Source organism: Mirounga leonina, unplaced genomic scaffold (genome assembly GCF_011800145.1).
Source record: "Mirounga leonina isolate KUSES-001 unplaced genomic scaffold, KU_Mleo_1.0 Mir_170, whole genome shotgun sequence".
Classification (NCBI taxonomy): domain Eukaryota; kingdom Metazoa; phylum Chordata; class Mammalia; order Carnivora; family Phocidae; genus Mirounga; species Mirounga leonina.
In genome coordinates, this window is record NW_023270433.1 from 4,126,683 (window position 1) to 4,140,554 (window position 13,872).

Below are 13,872 nucleotides of genomic sequence, written 5' to 3' on the forward strand. Positions count from 1 at the left end.
ACATCTTAGGTATTTAAAGGCGATGAAAAAGGGGGGAAAAAAATCCTTCCTGATCTTGAACAGTACCTGAGGCGCTGAAAAGAGAAGAAAAGGGACGGGAAAAAAACGCAGTAGGGTAGGCGCGGAACCCGCCCCCGGCTAGGCGCATCAGGGTGCGGCCCTTACCGGAAGCGAGTCCTGGGCGGGGCCGCGTTCACCGCCTCGCAGCCAATGCCCCGCCTTCCCCCAACACGGGCGCTCCCGATTGGCCGAGCCCGGCATCCCGGAAGTGACGCGAGCTTCTCGGCCGCCCCGCGGAGCCCGGGTGCGCCTCTTCCACGCCCCGCCCCTCGGCGCCCCAAAACAAGAAAGCTGCGGCGGGGGCGGGGCCTGCGTTTGGCCGACGCCGCGAGCGCGGGGGGCGGCGCCTTCGCGCGCGGCGCCGCCGGGTTGGGTGGCCGGGTCGGGACGGAGGCAGACGGGTGTGGGCCCGTACATCCGCCTTCGGCCGACTGTTGAGCCGAGGCATGGAGGTGGGCTAGCGGCCGACGCGGGGCCGAGCGGGGTGAGGCGAGCGGCGGGCTCGAGGCCGCGGGCCCGGCGGGCGTGAGCGCTCGCGCGCGGCCTCGTGGAGTAACCGCCGCGGCGCGTGAGGCCCGGGCGGGTGGGGGAGGGGCGGCGCGAGTGGGGCCGCTCCCCTCAGGAGGGCCGCGGCGCCTCCTGCGGCCCGGGGTCCCGGGCGTCGGGACCCCCGCCCCTCCCTCGCTGCCGTCTCCGCTGCGGTCTCGTGCGAGCTGCCTTTGGTCTGGCCGCTGCGCGGCTGACTTGGGCATGAGTCGGGGGCTCGCGGGAGACAGTCTCCGTCCTCGCGCCCCGGGGTCCTTCTCCCCGTTTCGGAGAGTGTTCTTGCCCCGGATGGCCCTCCCCTCCCCACCTGAAGGCGCCGGCGGCCGGCGGAGGGGCTTTGTCCGCCTCCGCGCCTGCCGGGGCTGCGAGGGGCCGAAGACGCGCTCGGCCCTGCGGGAACGGGGCGTGGGGGCTGGAGGGGGGAAGAGCCCCCGGTTGGGAGGAAGAGTGACTGGCGGACCGAGGGCTCAGTTTCCCTGCTCTGGCCGAGTTGGGGGGTGTTGGACGAGGTGCCCAGCTGTTCTCTGCGCGGGGACAGTCCCCTATGGAGCCGGCCCCCTGCGGAGTCAGAAGCGCCCTCGCACCTTCTGCAGACTTGGGTGCCCGCGGGCAGGCTGTTAACCTCCCTGAGCCCGTGCCGTTTGACCCATTGGTACCAGCTGCCTCCACTGCACAGAGTTGATGAGAATGACGCTCAGATGTCGTAGAAAAACCACTTCATCAGTTTTGTTTTTCTGTCTTATTTCAGAAATGTTCTCTTGGGGCCAGAGTCTGGGTATATGTGAGTGCAAATCCTCACCCATTCACAAATAAGCCTAGGAATCTCGACTGAGAGGATCACTTCTCTGTAGGCCATTAGCCCAGGTAATAATTTTTTAAACAAACGTTTAAGACATTGGTCCGTCACTTGATACGTCAAGCACTGGAGTAAAAATATACAAGACAGATCCTTGCCCTAACGGACTCAGACGTGGTGAGGATGGAGCAGGTGGGTGGCAGCGGTGGGAGACCAAAGTAAACAGCTCAAGTCAGCGCCCTAAGGGCAGTGACAAACGTATACAGAGTTCCCAGAGGATAGAAGAAAAGTCATCAAAGGCAGAGAGGATGGGTCAGCCCCCGGATGTGGTGACACTCAGGGATGCACTGCACACAGGTAGCTCTCAACTCTTTTAATCAGAATAAGTGGGGAGGTTCTTTTAAAAAATGGAATCTGAATTTTATTTTTCTCCTAAGTTCTTTCAGTGACTCTGGTATGCATTTAGGGTTAAGAACCAGGGAGAGGGATGGAGGGCGGGTGTTCAAGGCAGTTGAAGGAGCTTCTATAAAGGCAGGGAATGCCAAATACCACCATTTTAGGAAGAGCAAGTGAGGGAGGATGGCAGGAAATGCCGAAGCCAGATTAGGGAGGGCCTTCTGTGGTGAGGTCAAAAATTAGAATTTTATCTCCAAACTGTAAGAATTCAAAACTCAGTTTTTGCTTTGCCCTTCAGCAGCATTTTGGAGGAAAAATTGGTGGATGAAACAAGAGCCAGAGACATTTAGGCTTCTGTAATCCACACAGATGGTGAAAATGTATTCTTCTGAGGCGGTGGCAGTGTCACTGAGAATAAAGTGCAGATACGATAAGGGAGATAGACTTTATGGAATTCATGAAGATGGGGGCTAAGGGAAGGAGAGTATAGGATAATTACCAGGTAACTGATTTGAAAACTGAAGGGATCGTAATGGGAGTGTACAGGGTGAATAACAGATTTAAGCGGAGGGTTTTACTCTGTTTTTGACTTTGAGGTGCCTGTCAGGTGAGTAGAGGTTGACTTCATGTGGTTGGATATCAAATAGAAATTGTAGGTTGGGTTAGGCTGTCATTTATTGAGTGGCTCAGTTACAGTTAAACATTGCACTGAGAGTTTTACATACGTTCGCAGTCGTTGGGTGGTTTCCTTATAGGTAGTAATGGAAGCAGTGGTTTGAATTAGGTTACCCAGAAAGAGGATGTCAGTGAAGAGTCCTGAGGCAAGCCTTTGGAAACGCTGATATTGAGAGGGAGAAAAAAGGAAGAGGTGATTGTGAAGGAGATGAGGTAGAGGAAGTGAAAGGGGATTGGTGTGTTGTCTTAGCTAAAAAATGCATGGCCAGCATTTCTGTATGCTTCAGAGGCAGCAAGTAAAGAACGTCTGGGATTTGGTAAGACGTGGCAGTGAAATGTAAGGTTAGAGCCCGACTGCCAAGGAGTTGAGGAAGTGAATCCAGATTACTTTTTCAAGAAGTTTAGCTGGGAAAGGTAGAGGGAAGTGATTGCTATTTAAAGTTTCTGGCCGGCTAATACTGAGAAATGATATCCTCAGGGCCAGTCTTTGGAAAGTCAGTCCATACTTCTGGTGAAGCATCCTATGTTACTGACAAATCAACTCTCTTCTGATGCTCAGAGTGCAGCTCTTATTTCTGTCCTGCATTTTGAGGGTTCCCTGGACACCACCATCTGTGGCTCAGTAATAGTTCCAAGCAGTTAAAATCTGAGGAAATGAACAGAAATGACTTTCAGAAGAACTGGGTTGTGCAAAAACTTACAGGATTTGTGGTCACCTACCTGCAGTTTTCCCTTAAAATAAAAATCACATTGTATATCTCATTTAGATTTTGGGGGCTTAACTATCAGGCCAGTGATGATTTTAGATTTGGGGACATAACCACCCATTTATGACCTTTCGAGAGGAGTCATAGAAACTGTTTCTGTTGTTGACATGCTCTATAGCACTATTTTCTGTATTCTGGCACTCATGGCACTCATCTGTTATATGACAAGAAAATTTAGTCCTTTCTGGTGTATGGAAGTAGGCTAGCTCTTTGGGTGAGTGAAACAAAAAGACTCCTTAATTTTCTTAATAGAAAGGTTTTGTTTTGTTTTTTTGGTTAAGTTAGTTATTTTAAAGTTACACCAGTTTATTTGTACTTCAGATCCTTAATTTTTTCAAAGTTTTTATCGACTGCACAAATCCTGCTTGACACAACTGATGATGTTTGAGAAATCTCCGAGGAGTTTCACTTTCTATTCTTAGATCTTAGATCTTCTAAGTTCACTCCCCACTTTGAATTAGATCACCGGAAAAAACAGCTTCTGTAGACTTCTAACTTCCGAGTATTTATGATATTGGCATTTTAGGTGTAAGAAACTCTTCTTTGAATAAAATACTTTTATGCAAAACCATAATATCTGTTATATTACTTGGTATTCCCTAGTTTGCTGCACGCTTGCACAGGGTGGGCATTAGTAGAATGTAATTGAATTAGAATTAGTGTCAGGAAAGAGTAGGATTCTCTAGCTGAACTAGCTTACTTTTTTTATTTTTCAAGTGAGGACTGTGTAACTCACATTATTTTTTTGCTAAGTCCTAAATTAGGAAATTTAGGACTTAGTGAAATCTTCTCATAAATGAGTTTTGATTTCTCCTTTTTAATGTCCTTTTCTGTATGTTTTCTGACTGTCCCTTTTTATATGTCCTTTTCAGCTTTAATGTTGAAAGTCACCCTAATTTTTTTGCATGAAGAAAGCATACAATTAGTACTTTAATAAATTAATTTTAAAAATTCACAAGACGGGCGCCTGGGTGGCTCAGATGGTTAAGCATCTTGCCTTCGGCTCAGGTCATGATCCCAGGGTCCTGGGATCAAGTCCCGCATCGGGCTCCCTGCTCAGCAGGAAGCCTGCTTCTCCCTCTGCCTCTGCCTCTCTCTCTCTCTCTCTCTGACTTTCATGAATAAATAAAACATTAAAAAAAAAAATTCACAAGACAAATGCGTGTATTTGATTTTACTTACGCATTTATATATAATTCTTTAGTCAATGATGTAAGAAGAAAATAAGGAATTTTTTTTAAAAAACAGCTTATTTTAGGAATTGGCAGTATGCCAAAAAAGCCTCTGCAGTGAAATACAGTTTCTATCAAGAGGTCATTGATTTCCCGTTAGCAGAGATTTTGCACTCTTGAGTTTAGGATGATAATGCATTTGAAAACATCACACTGCCGGGTTTCTGTATCCAAATATTTAATGACTTGGTCATGTTTCTTAACCTTTTATTGTCCCTTCTCCCTCCCTGAAAGGAAACATTTTAGACAGTTCTTTCCTATGAATTTCCCATGAATTTTAAACCACCAGTACGTTATATATCTCTTTATGTACTTTATGCCTAAAGGTAGGACTTTTTTGTGTCCTACTAACCAGTTTTCATCTCCTTGAGGATGATGTCACCCCTGATGAGAATGCCTGGGTTAGGTCCATCCTGTTATGAAATGGACTTAGTTGTTAGTGTATAGTTTACAGTTGGGTTTGCAGCTTGTTTCCCATTAATTAGGATGATATTTTATATTCATTGGGTAGTTAATTTAAGGTCAAATTTCTGAAGATCAGTCTTGTTGGATATTTTTCTGGGCCAATTCCCAATAAATTATCATTTTCATATGAAAGAACACTTGCTTCATTCTTCTTGGGTGTGTGTGGTTTTCTTCCTTGTTGCAGACTGGCTGATAGCTGTGTAGATAATTGTCACTTTGGGTTTGTCTGATGTTTTTCTCATGAATAGGCTGGGGTTATGGGTTTGGGAGAAGCATCCTACAGCATTGAAGTTCCTTCCTCAGTACATTAGGTGAGGGGTTATCAACTCCGGTGAGGTGAGCCTTGAGTACTTGGTTAAGTTTGTGTTTGCCAGATGTCTCCACTGTAATGTTATAGTATCTCCCTTTCCGTACTCTCTTTTGTGGTGAGTCAGCAAGTCCAGCCCACATTCAAGATGGGGTGGGATTAAGCTCCACCTCTTGGAACAGAGTATGTATATGTATTATTTGGAATTCTTCTGTAAGGAAGGTTGGTCTCCCACATTTGTTTATTCATGCAGTCATTTATTTATATCCGTTTGGACTCAGGTGTATCTATACTGTGGGTTATAATCCACAATTACATTGTTACTTTGTTGATAATTGTTTCAGATTTGGTCATCCAGAGCTCTTTGAGGTTGGCTCCAGTGTTCCTTTGACATTCCCACATCCTTTTATATTTTGAGTATTTCCAGGCTCACCTTGTATTTTTGTTTAGTCATAACACATTGTTTACTGATGATGAGCTTTGTATTTACCTTTGTATGCATTTAGTTAAGAATAAAAATATAGCATCTTATTTTTATTACACCTCATTGGAATTGGAGATCTCTGGATTTTGGCTTTCATCCTGTTTGCTGATCCACTCGGTTCCATGCCGTCTGTAGTTCTGATAAACCTGCCTCATTCGTGCATCTTTATTCAAACCTTTGACACATTTGGTTCTTGGGATTTCCTCTTGTTTCCTGGTACCTTCCTGTTACTTTGCTCTTTTTGAGACTGCTAGGATTTGGAAAATTACTTTATCTTAACCCTTTCACATGAGTTTGGATGGTGGAGGCTCTGATGTTATTACAGAAACAAAAAGTTGGAGATAGTAAAAAATGGTATTAAACTTAGTAGCAATAGGTTGTTAACATTTGTAGCTATTACAGCTTACAGTGGGGTTCATACACACCGTGTGCAGATTCTTGTACCTTTACTTTCTAAACCAGAGAACATTCTCTTGAGTTTTGTTATTGGTATGGATTAATATGGATTTTTATATTTCCATGGATTTCTGGAAAAATGTCTTCTAGGAATGTAAAGGTTCTCTGAACTTTTGACTTGGCTCCAGTACATCACTAGAATACTCCAAAATCTATACTTTGAAGGCATTGATAGGTTTTTGTCTCTGTAATTTTCCATCAGTACTACACAGTTTTGAGTTTTCTCTATAGTACAGTTGCGTATTGTGTGATGTTTTTTTACTAACAAAGTACTTTCGTTTCATATTTTTTATGTGTCAAAGATAAAGTTTTTAAGAGTGGGTTCAAATTTGAGTTCAGTCAGTAATTGATAAGCTGACCAGGAGAACATTCTCCATGTGGTGGAGGCACATTTTAAGTTAGAGACGAGGGTCACACAGGAGAGGCCTGAAGTGTTGTTATTTTTCTTTATTCTTTAGATATTGTCTCTTCTGGATACAGGTGCAGAATGAGCACATGTTGTTGGTGTACGCCAGGTGGCATTTCCACCGTTGACTTCCTACAGCGCTATGCATCCGAGACCCACTCCAGTGAGTTTCAAACAGCTAATGAAGACCTCTGCTACTGCTTAGAGTGTGTGGCCGAATACCACAAAGCAAGGGATGATTTACCATTCTTGCATGAGGTAATTTACATTTGATGGACAGTACTTTTCAGAGCTTGATTATGAGGAAGAGGAGAAACCTGAACTCTTTTGGAATCATTCAGGAAACAGGATTGATGGATGGAATTGAATTGAAACCTTAAGTAGAATTTTAGGTTCCCTCACTTTTAGTCATCGTGATATAAAACAATTTTATGAAATGACGTATGGGTTTTTTTCAGTTTATGTTTTTAAGTCTGTATATTTGATAGTGTTACATTCATGTATCTGAATGGCTTGGGTTATTTTAATAAGGTTGATTCTTTTTTCTCTTTCATTTTTTAATGGATAAATGGTATAAACTTCTAAGGGCAGGTGTATTTGCTGGTCATCGTAAACAAAGTGAAACATATTTTAAATATGTGGCTTTGAATATTTGGTTTATTACATGAAAAACACAATCAGACTGTAGAGGTATGTGCAGATAATGTAGAAGGGAGGAGAGGTTGATTAGTTATGAATCTGTTGAGAAAACCTTTGCTAAGTTTCCTAGTTACGAAGCTAACCAGTGTCTGTGCTAAAGCTAATGTTTTAAGGTGGGTACCTATGGCTGGACCATGGAAGTGAAGACAGAGAAGGCCTGGTCATGCCTTTGACAGAGAAGCTCCAACTTCTCATCCCCCCCCTTTTTTGGGGGAGTGGGCATGGAGCCCAGTGCAGGGCTTAAACTCCCGACCCTGAGATCAAGAGCTGGAGGCTTAACCAACTGAGCCATCCAGGTGTCCCATCATTCCCTTTTTCATAGTTGATAAGGGATATTGAGATATTTATAACAAAACTCTTCAAGGGCAGTGTTTACACATCTCACGTTGTATGTACTCATATATCATAAAAGTGGCCTTATTTAGGAACTGTTTTCTTCAAATCTAATGTGATATCTATTACTTCTTTAAACTTCTGTTAGAAAGCTTTCTAAAAAGATCATGACATCCAGTGTTTTGTTGATAATAAGATATAAAGCGTACTGCCCATTTTTCTTTTTCTATAGGTTTTATGGGAATTAGAAACCTTACGTCTCATAAATCACTTTGAAAAATCCATGAAGGCAGAAATTGGAGATGATGATGAATTGTATATAGTAGACAACAATGGAGAGGCACAACTGTTTGACTTTACTGGCCAAGACTTTGAAAATAAGCTTCGAGTTCCTCTTCTTGAAATACTGAAATATCCTTACCTGCTTTTACATGAGCGTGTTAGTGAGTATCGTGGGTGTTCTACAAGTTTTATCAGTCTTTTTTAAGAATTGTAAAAGCTTAGTTTTATCTGTATTGAAAATCTGCTTGTTAAACATATAATAAGGATACTTCATACTTTCTCCCAACATTGTAGTATGGAAGTTTCCAAACATACAGAAAAGTGAACGATATGGTGAACACCATATATGCATCATGTAGATTCTCCAGTTGCTAGCATCTTACCGTATTTGCTTTATCACACATTTACTCATCTATCCTTTAGTTAATTTTTGTTCTTGTAATTTGTCTATAGCAGAGTTTCTCAACATTGGCATATTGACATTTTGGACTGGATACTTCTTCATTGTGGGGGTTATGCTGTCCATTGTAGGATGTTTAGCAGCATCCCTGGCCTCTATCCACTAGATGCCAGTAGCCCTCTGCTCTTCCCACTATCCATGTTGTGATGACAACCAGACCGTCTCCACATATTGCCAGATGTCCCTTGAGCCTTGAGTGGTGGGGGGGGCGGGGCGCCATGGAGGCAAAACTGTCTGGTTAAGAACTACTGGTCTGTAGTAATTTTCACTAATTAACTAAGGTGTGGCATATTATTGGTGCATAGATTTGGGTCATTTATATTTGCATTTCTTAATGTGAATCTTATAAAAGTGAAGACATTTTTGTGATCTAACAAAATAGCAATACCTTTTTTTCCCCCCAAATAACAATACCTTTAAGCTGTCTAGGATCTAGTCCATATTCAGATTTTCCCAGTAGTTGCAAAATGAGGTTTTTGGCTGGTTTGTTTAAATAAGAACCAATCAGGGACCATATGTTGCCTTGGTTCATATTTTGTACATCTCTTTGAATCTAGAACAGTCAACTTGTACACATACACTTTTTTTTTTTTTTTTTGCCATAATGTTGACTTACTGAGACCATATAGTTCCTGTAGAATAATGTATAATGCACTTTCTGGATTTTTTAGATTGCTTACTTGTGATATTATTTAACTTCTTTATTCTCTGTATTTTCAGTAAACTGAAAAGTAGATCTAAAGATTTGGTTAGATACATCAATTCTTCCTAAATAAGTTTTTTTTTTTAAAGATTTTTATTTATTTATTCATGAGAGACAGAGAGAGAGGCAGAGGGAGAAGCAGGCTCCCAAGGAGCAGGGAGCCCGATGCGGGACTCGATCCCAGGACGCTGGGATCATGACCTGAGCCGAAGGCAGACGCTTAACCATCTGAGCCACCCAGGCGCCCCCTAAATAAGTTTTAAATAATTAGGTTTTAAAATTCTAACAAGTCAGTTTTCAAGCATTTATTAACAGATACTCTATCCAAGAAAAGTACATAAATGATAATTTTTCACCAAACACACCTATGTAGCCAGCACTCAGAACAAGAAACAAACCATCAATACCCAAGCACTTCCTTCATGCTTTTCCTGTTATTATCACTGTTTCCCAAAGCCATCCTCCGTCACTAACAATATTCTTTGAAGTTTGAGAAAGTAAAGCTGATTGATTAGGTAGGGTAAATGTAGGAGTCTATTTAGGATACTTCTGAAAGGGTAGTGAAGAGATTTCCATAAAGCAGCAGGAATCAGAACAGTGTAAGCATAGATAGACTTAGGGAACTGCATTGAGTCCGGAAATGAACCAGTCATATTTGGGAAGCTTGTTTGATGATGGTAGCTTTTCAAACTAGTGGAGAAAGTGTATTAGTCAATAAATGAGAGTAGGACAAAATAGCCACTTGAGGGGAGAGCTCACTTTATCACTAGTACTAAATAAAGTCCATGTGGATCAAAATGTAAAATGCTAATGGAACTGGACTGATATCCATGCTTCTAAGAAGATATCCTATGGGTATAATTATGCCCAATGTAAGAAAAAATCTGCATACCAGTAAAGTCAGGGTAGTTTATAGGAACACACCATGATCAATCACACTAGACTAGTCTTTCAGATAGGTAAATATTGTTACATGATCAGCATTTTTAATGCCTCATTTAAAAAAAAAAAAAAAAGGAAAGAAACAACTTTATTTACTTACAGAACAACCAAAGGAGCCATATTTAGGGGGTTTTGATAAGCTGATAAGATTTATGTCTTTTATTTACTGGCTTATTTTTTTTTTTTATTTAGATGAATTATGTGTTGAAGCACTTTGTCGGATGGAACAAGCTAATTGCTCCTTTCAGGTTTTTGACAAACATCCAGGCATCTATTTGTTTCTGGTCCATCCCAATGAAATGGTGAGTATGAGTAGTAGGCAATGAAAGGACATATTTTTTGCACATATAGTTATAGATAGTTATAATAGAGGGTTTGGGTGTATATTTTGTTTAAAATATTAAACTGTTAAAAATATGTATACTCACACCCCTCAAAAGGTAAATGTTTCTGGGGAGCAGCAATGGAGCAGAAACACAGAGTGATAAACAGTGGAAACCTGTAGGCCTGGGTAGCTGTAGGTAGCCGGGGATACAGTTTGTCAGGATAACAGGAGTTCCAAGTGTACTCCAGGCAAGGCAGAGGACCAGGGTCAAGGCCTGTGCTCAATGTAAAGGTGAGATGCCCCTGGCTGTGAAAGAAAATGGACAGAAAGTATAACCAGGTGCCCTCTGGGCCTGGCCTTTTACAGCTGCATAGCAGTAGAAGAAGCAGGTCCAGCCGAGCCTGCACGACCTGGGCCAGGCCCTCACAGGCTTTGTGACTGAGTCTTCAGTGTCCTTTAAGTGACCAGTGGTTGGGAGTCCTGAGCTGCTGGTGTTAGACTGCTGATGAAGTCCTTGAGAGAGAAGAATTCAGATGATGTTGTCAGGAATATATAAAAGTTGATTGAATACTGTGGTAAAGTTTATTATTTAAAAAAAACCCCACTAAGTTCAAGGAACGTGAATATATCAATAATAACTTGGACTAGGTGGTATCAACGTGATGAGGTTGGCAGGCAAGGAGACGAAAGATGTGAGAGCATGCATGCAAGCTTCTCATCTGGTTAAGGGCAGAGCTAGGTAGTGAATTATCTTAAATAATGAGTTTATTTAGAAAATGCTTTAAAAGAAATAGAAAAGGTTCGTACGTATAAACAGGTTTAAAGATACCTTTTGCAAAAAGTTTGTGCAAAAAGTTGATGTAAGAGATGGAAAAACAGCTAATAGGCAAATACTGACCTAAACAAAGTGGTGAAGCTATTGTAATATCAAATAAAAAAAGACATTTGGATAGAGATGGATAAGGTTACTACATAATAAAAATTCAATTCATCAAGACCATATAGCATTTTTAAACAAGTAATATGCTGGTTAAAATAGGCTCAAGTAAATGATATGCAGTTATTGGTAGAACTACAGGAAGGGATAGTAGACTCATTATTGTAAAAGATTTCCGTGTCCTCTTCTTCAGTATTGAATCAGTAGATCAATAAAGACCTCAGCAAGGAAGGGAATATATATATATATAAGGTGGTTTACAAACATAACCTAATGAATATATATGTGAACTGGGCGTCTAACCATTTTTTCAAATACATGTTGAACATGACAAAAGTGATCACATACTAAGCCATGATAAATGTTTCAGCACATTTCAAGGACTACCATGATCTCTGATCATAACACAATTTAGATAGAAGTTAATGAAAAGATAAATGAGTTTCCACATTTTGAAATTAACATATGCTAAAAAAGAAATCATCAAGACTTAAGAATACACAGAACCGAATCCTAATGAAGATGTTACATAAAAAAATTATAGGATGTAGCAAAAGAGGTGCTTTCAGGGAAATTGATAACTGGAAGTAATTACAGAAATAAAGCTTCAAAATTTATGAGCTGATTATTCAGAATAGATTATCCTTATTTTATGTTTGTCTTTCCAGAAAAAGAATACTCTTAAATTTATTCTATGAAGCAGGTAACAAGATACAAATAACAAAAACATAACAACATAAAAACAAAAATAATAGAAAGACATAACAACAAAAACAAGACACCTAAAACATTAAGGTTAAATGATGGTCATTAATATGCAAAAATCTTAAACAAAATATTAGAAAATCTATAAATAGAATTTCACCTTACTAACAAGTTAAAAAACTCATATGGTTGATTGGATGCAGAGAAACCATTTGATAAAATTCAGCACCCATTCAGATTAAAAATGCTTAGCAAATTAGGAATGGAAGGGAATTCTATAAGCTGATGAGTTGTATCTGTAAAAAACCTAAAGGAAACATTATCCAAATTGACTAACTTTTAGTGAGGCATTCCCTTTAAAATCAGAAATAGACAAAGGTGCTCACTATCACCACTTTTTGTAGTGTTAAGTTGGGTTTCTGGTCAATGCAGTAAAAATGATTAGAAAAAGAAATGAGAGGCATTAGAATTTGAAAGGAAGAAGTAAAAATGATATAATTTGTAACAATAAGATCATTTACTTAGGAAACCCCAAAGAATCTACAAGTTTTGAGAAATAAGTGTTTAACAAGGTGATTATTTACAGAAGTCTGGTATTTCTGTACACAGCCAGCCAAAAATTAATAAAGATAAATTTCCATTTATTACAGGTTCAGAAAATATTAAATACCCAGGCATAAATCTAACAAAGATACGGAACTTCTACAGGAAAATCATAAAACTTAATTAACACATGAAAGAGAACCTGAATAAGTAAAGAAAGACCCTGTGTTTTTTGTTTTGTTTTGTTTTGTTTTTAAGATTTTATTTATTTGAAAGAGAGAAAGACCGCGAGAGAGGGAACACAAGCAGGGGGAGTGGGAGAGGGAGAAGCAGGCTCTCCGCGGAGCAGGGAGCCCGATGTGGGGCTCAATCCCAGCACCCTGGGATCATGACCTGAGCCAAAGGTAGACGCTTAACGACTGAGCCACCCAGGCGCCCCTAGACCCTGTGTTCATAAATAAGAAAGCTTAGTAATAGAAAGATCTTTCAGTTTGCCCCAGATTGATCTATAGATTCAGAGTGTTTTTAAATAAATTCCAGCAGGGTTTTTAATGTAACACATTAAGATGTTTCTAAAATACGTATATGGAAGAGGAAGGATCCAAAGTTGCCAAGACATTTCTGAGGATGAGGGAGACTTACTATGAAGCTCTGCTAGTTAAGACAATGTGATAGTGATGTGCAGACAGATACTTTGGCCAGTGGTATACAATAGAGACTCAAACAGACTCGCTCATATTTAGATCTTCGGTATTTGATAGAGATGATGCATCAGACCAATGGGGAAAAGAAGGACTGGAAATGGAAGTGATACAAAGGTATCTCTATGGAGGAAATCATATTTTTAAGTCATATACTTAAAACATCAAGTATTTAAACACTCAAGGTTAAATGTCAAAAATAAAGGGGCGCCTGGGTGGCTCAGTCGTTAAGCATCTACCTTCGGCTCAGGTCATGATCTGGGGTCCTGGGATGGAGCCCCGCATCGGGCTCCCTGCTCCACGGGAAGCCTGCTTCTCCTTCTCCCACTCCCCCTGCTTGTGTTCCCTCTCTCACTGTGTCTCTCTCTGTCAAATAAATAAATAAAATCTTTAATAAAAAAAAAAAGTCAAAAATAAAATGGCCAAACTCTTGGCAGAAAATATAGGTATATATCACTGAGATTTTAAGGAAGGAAAGCATTGGTTATAAAAGGAAGGCTGATAAACGTGACTATATCAAAATTAAGAACTTTTGTTTATCAAAAGACATCTTAAAGTGAAAAGACAAGTTAAAAATTGGGAGAAGCTATAAACAACACTAACAAAACCCCAAAAGAAAAGTGGAAGAAGATCTGAACAGGCATTTCCCAGA

At 40.6% G+C, this 13,872-nt stretch overlaps 1 protein-coding gene across 4 annotated transcripts in view; it reads left to right on the forward strand.

Annotated features, from left to right (window-relative positions):
* Positions 1-419: 419 nt before the first annotated feature.
* The window catches only part of SETX (senataxin), an 87,317-nt gene continuing 73,864 nt past the window's right edge, over positions 420-13,872 (forward strand). Inside the window, exons 1-5 of one of the 4 annotated variants that reach the window (XM_035015553.1) lie at positions 420-512; positions 1,355-1,470; positions 6,643-6,848; positions 7,855-8,065; positions 10,202-10,311. In XM_035015553.1, the coding sequence (XP_034871444.1) occupies positions 6,672-6,848; positions 7,855-8,065; positions 10,202-10,311 (498 nt within the window). In that variant the 5' untranslated portion in view covers positions 420-512; positions 1,355-1,470; positions 6,643-6,671. Of the gene's footprint in view, positions 545-1,354; positions 1,471-6,642; positions 6,849-7,854; positions 8,066-10,201; positions 10,312-13,872 lie in introns of all 4 variants that reach the window. The other 3 variants (XM_035015555.1, XM_035015554.1, XM_035015556.1) reach the window with 3 other exon arrangements.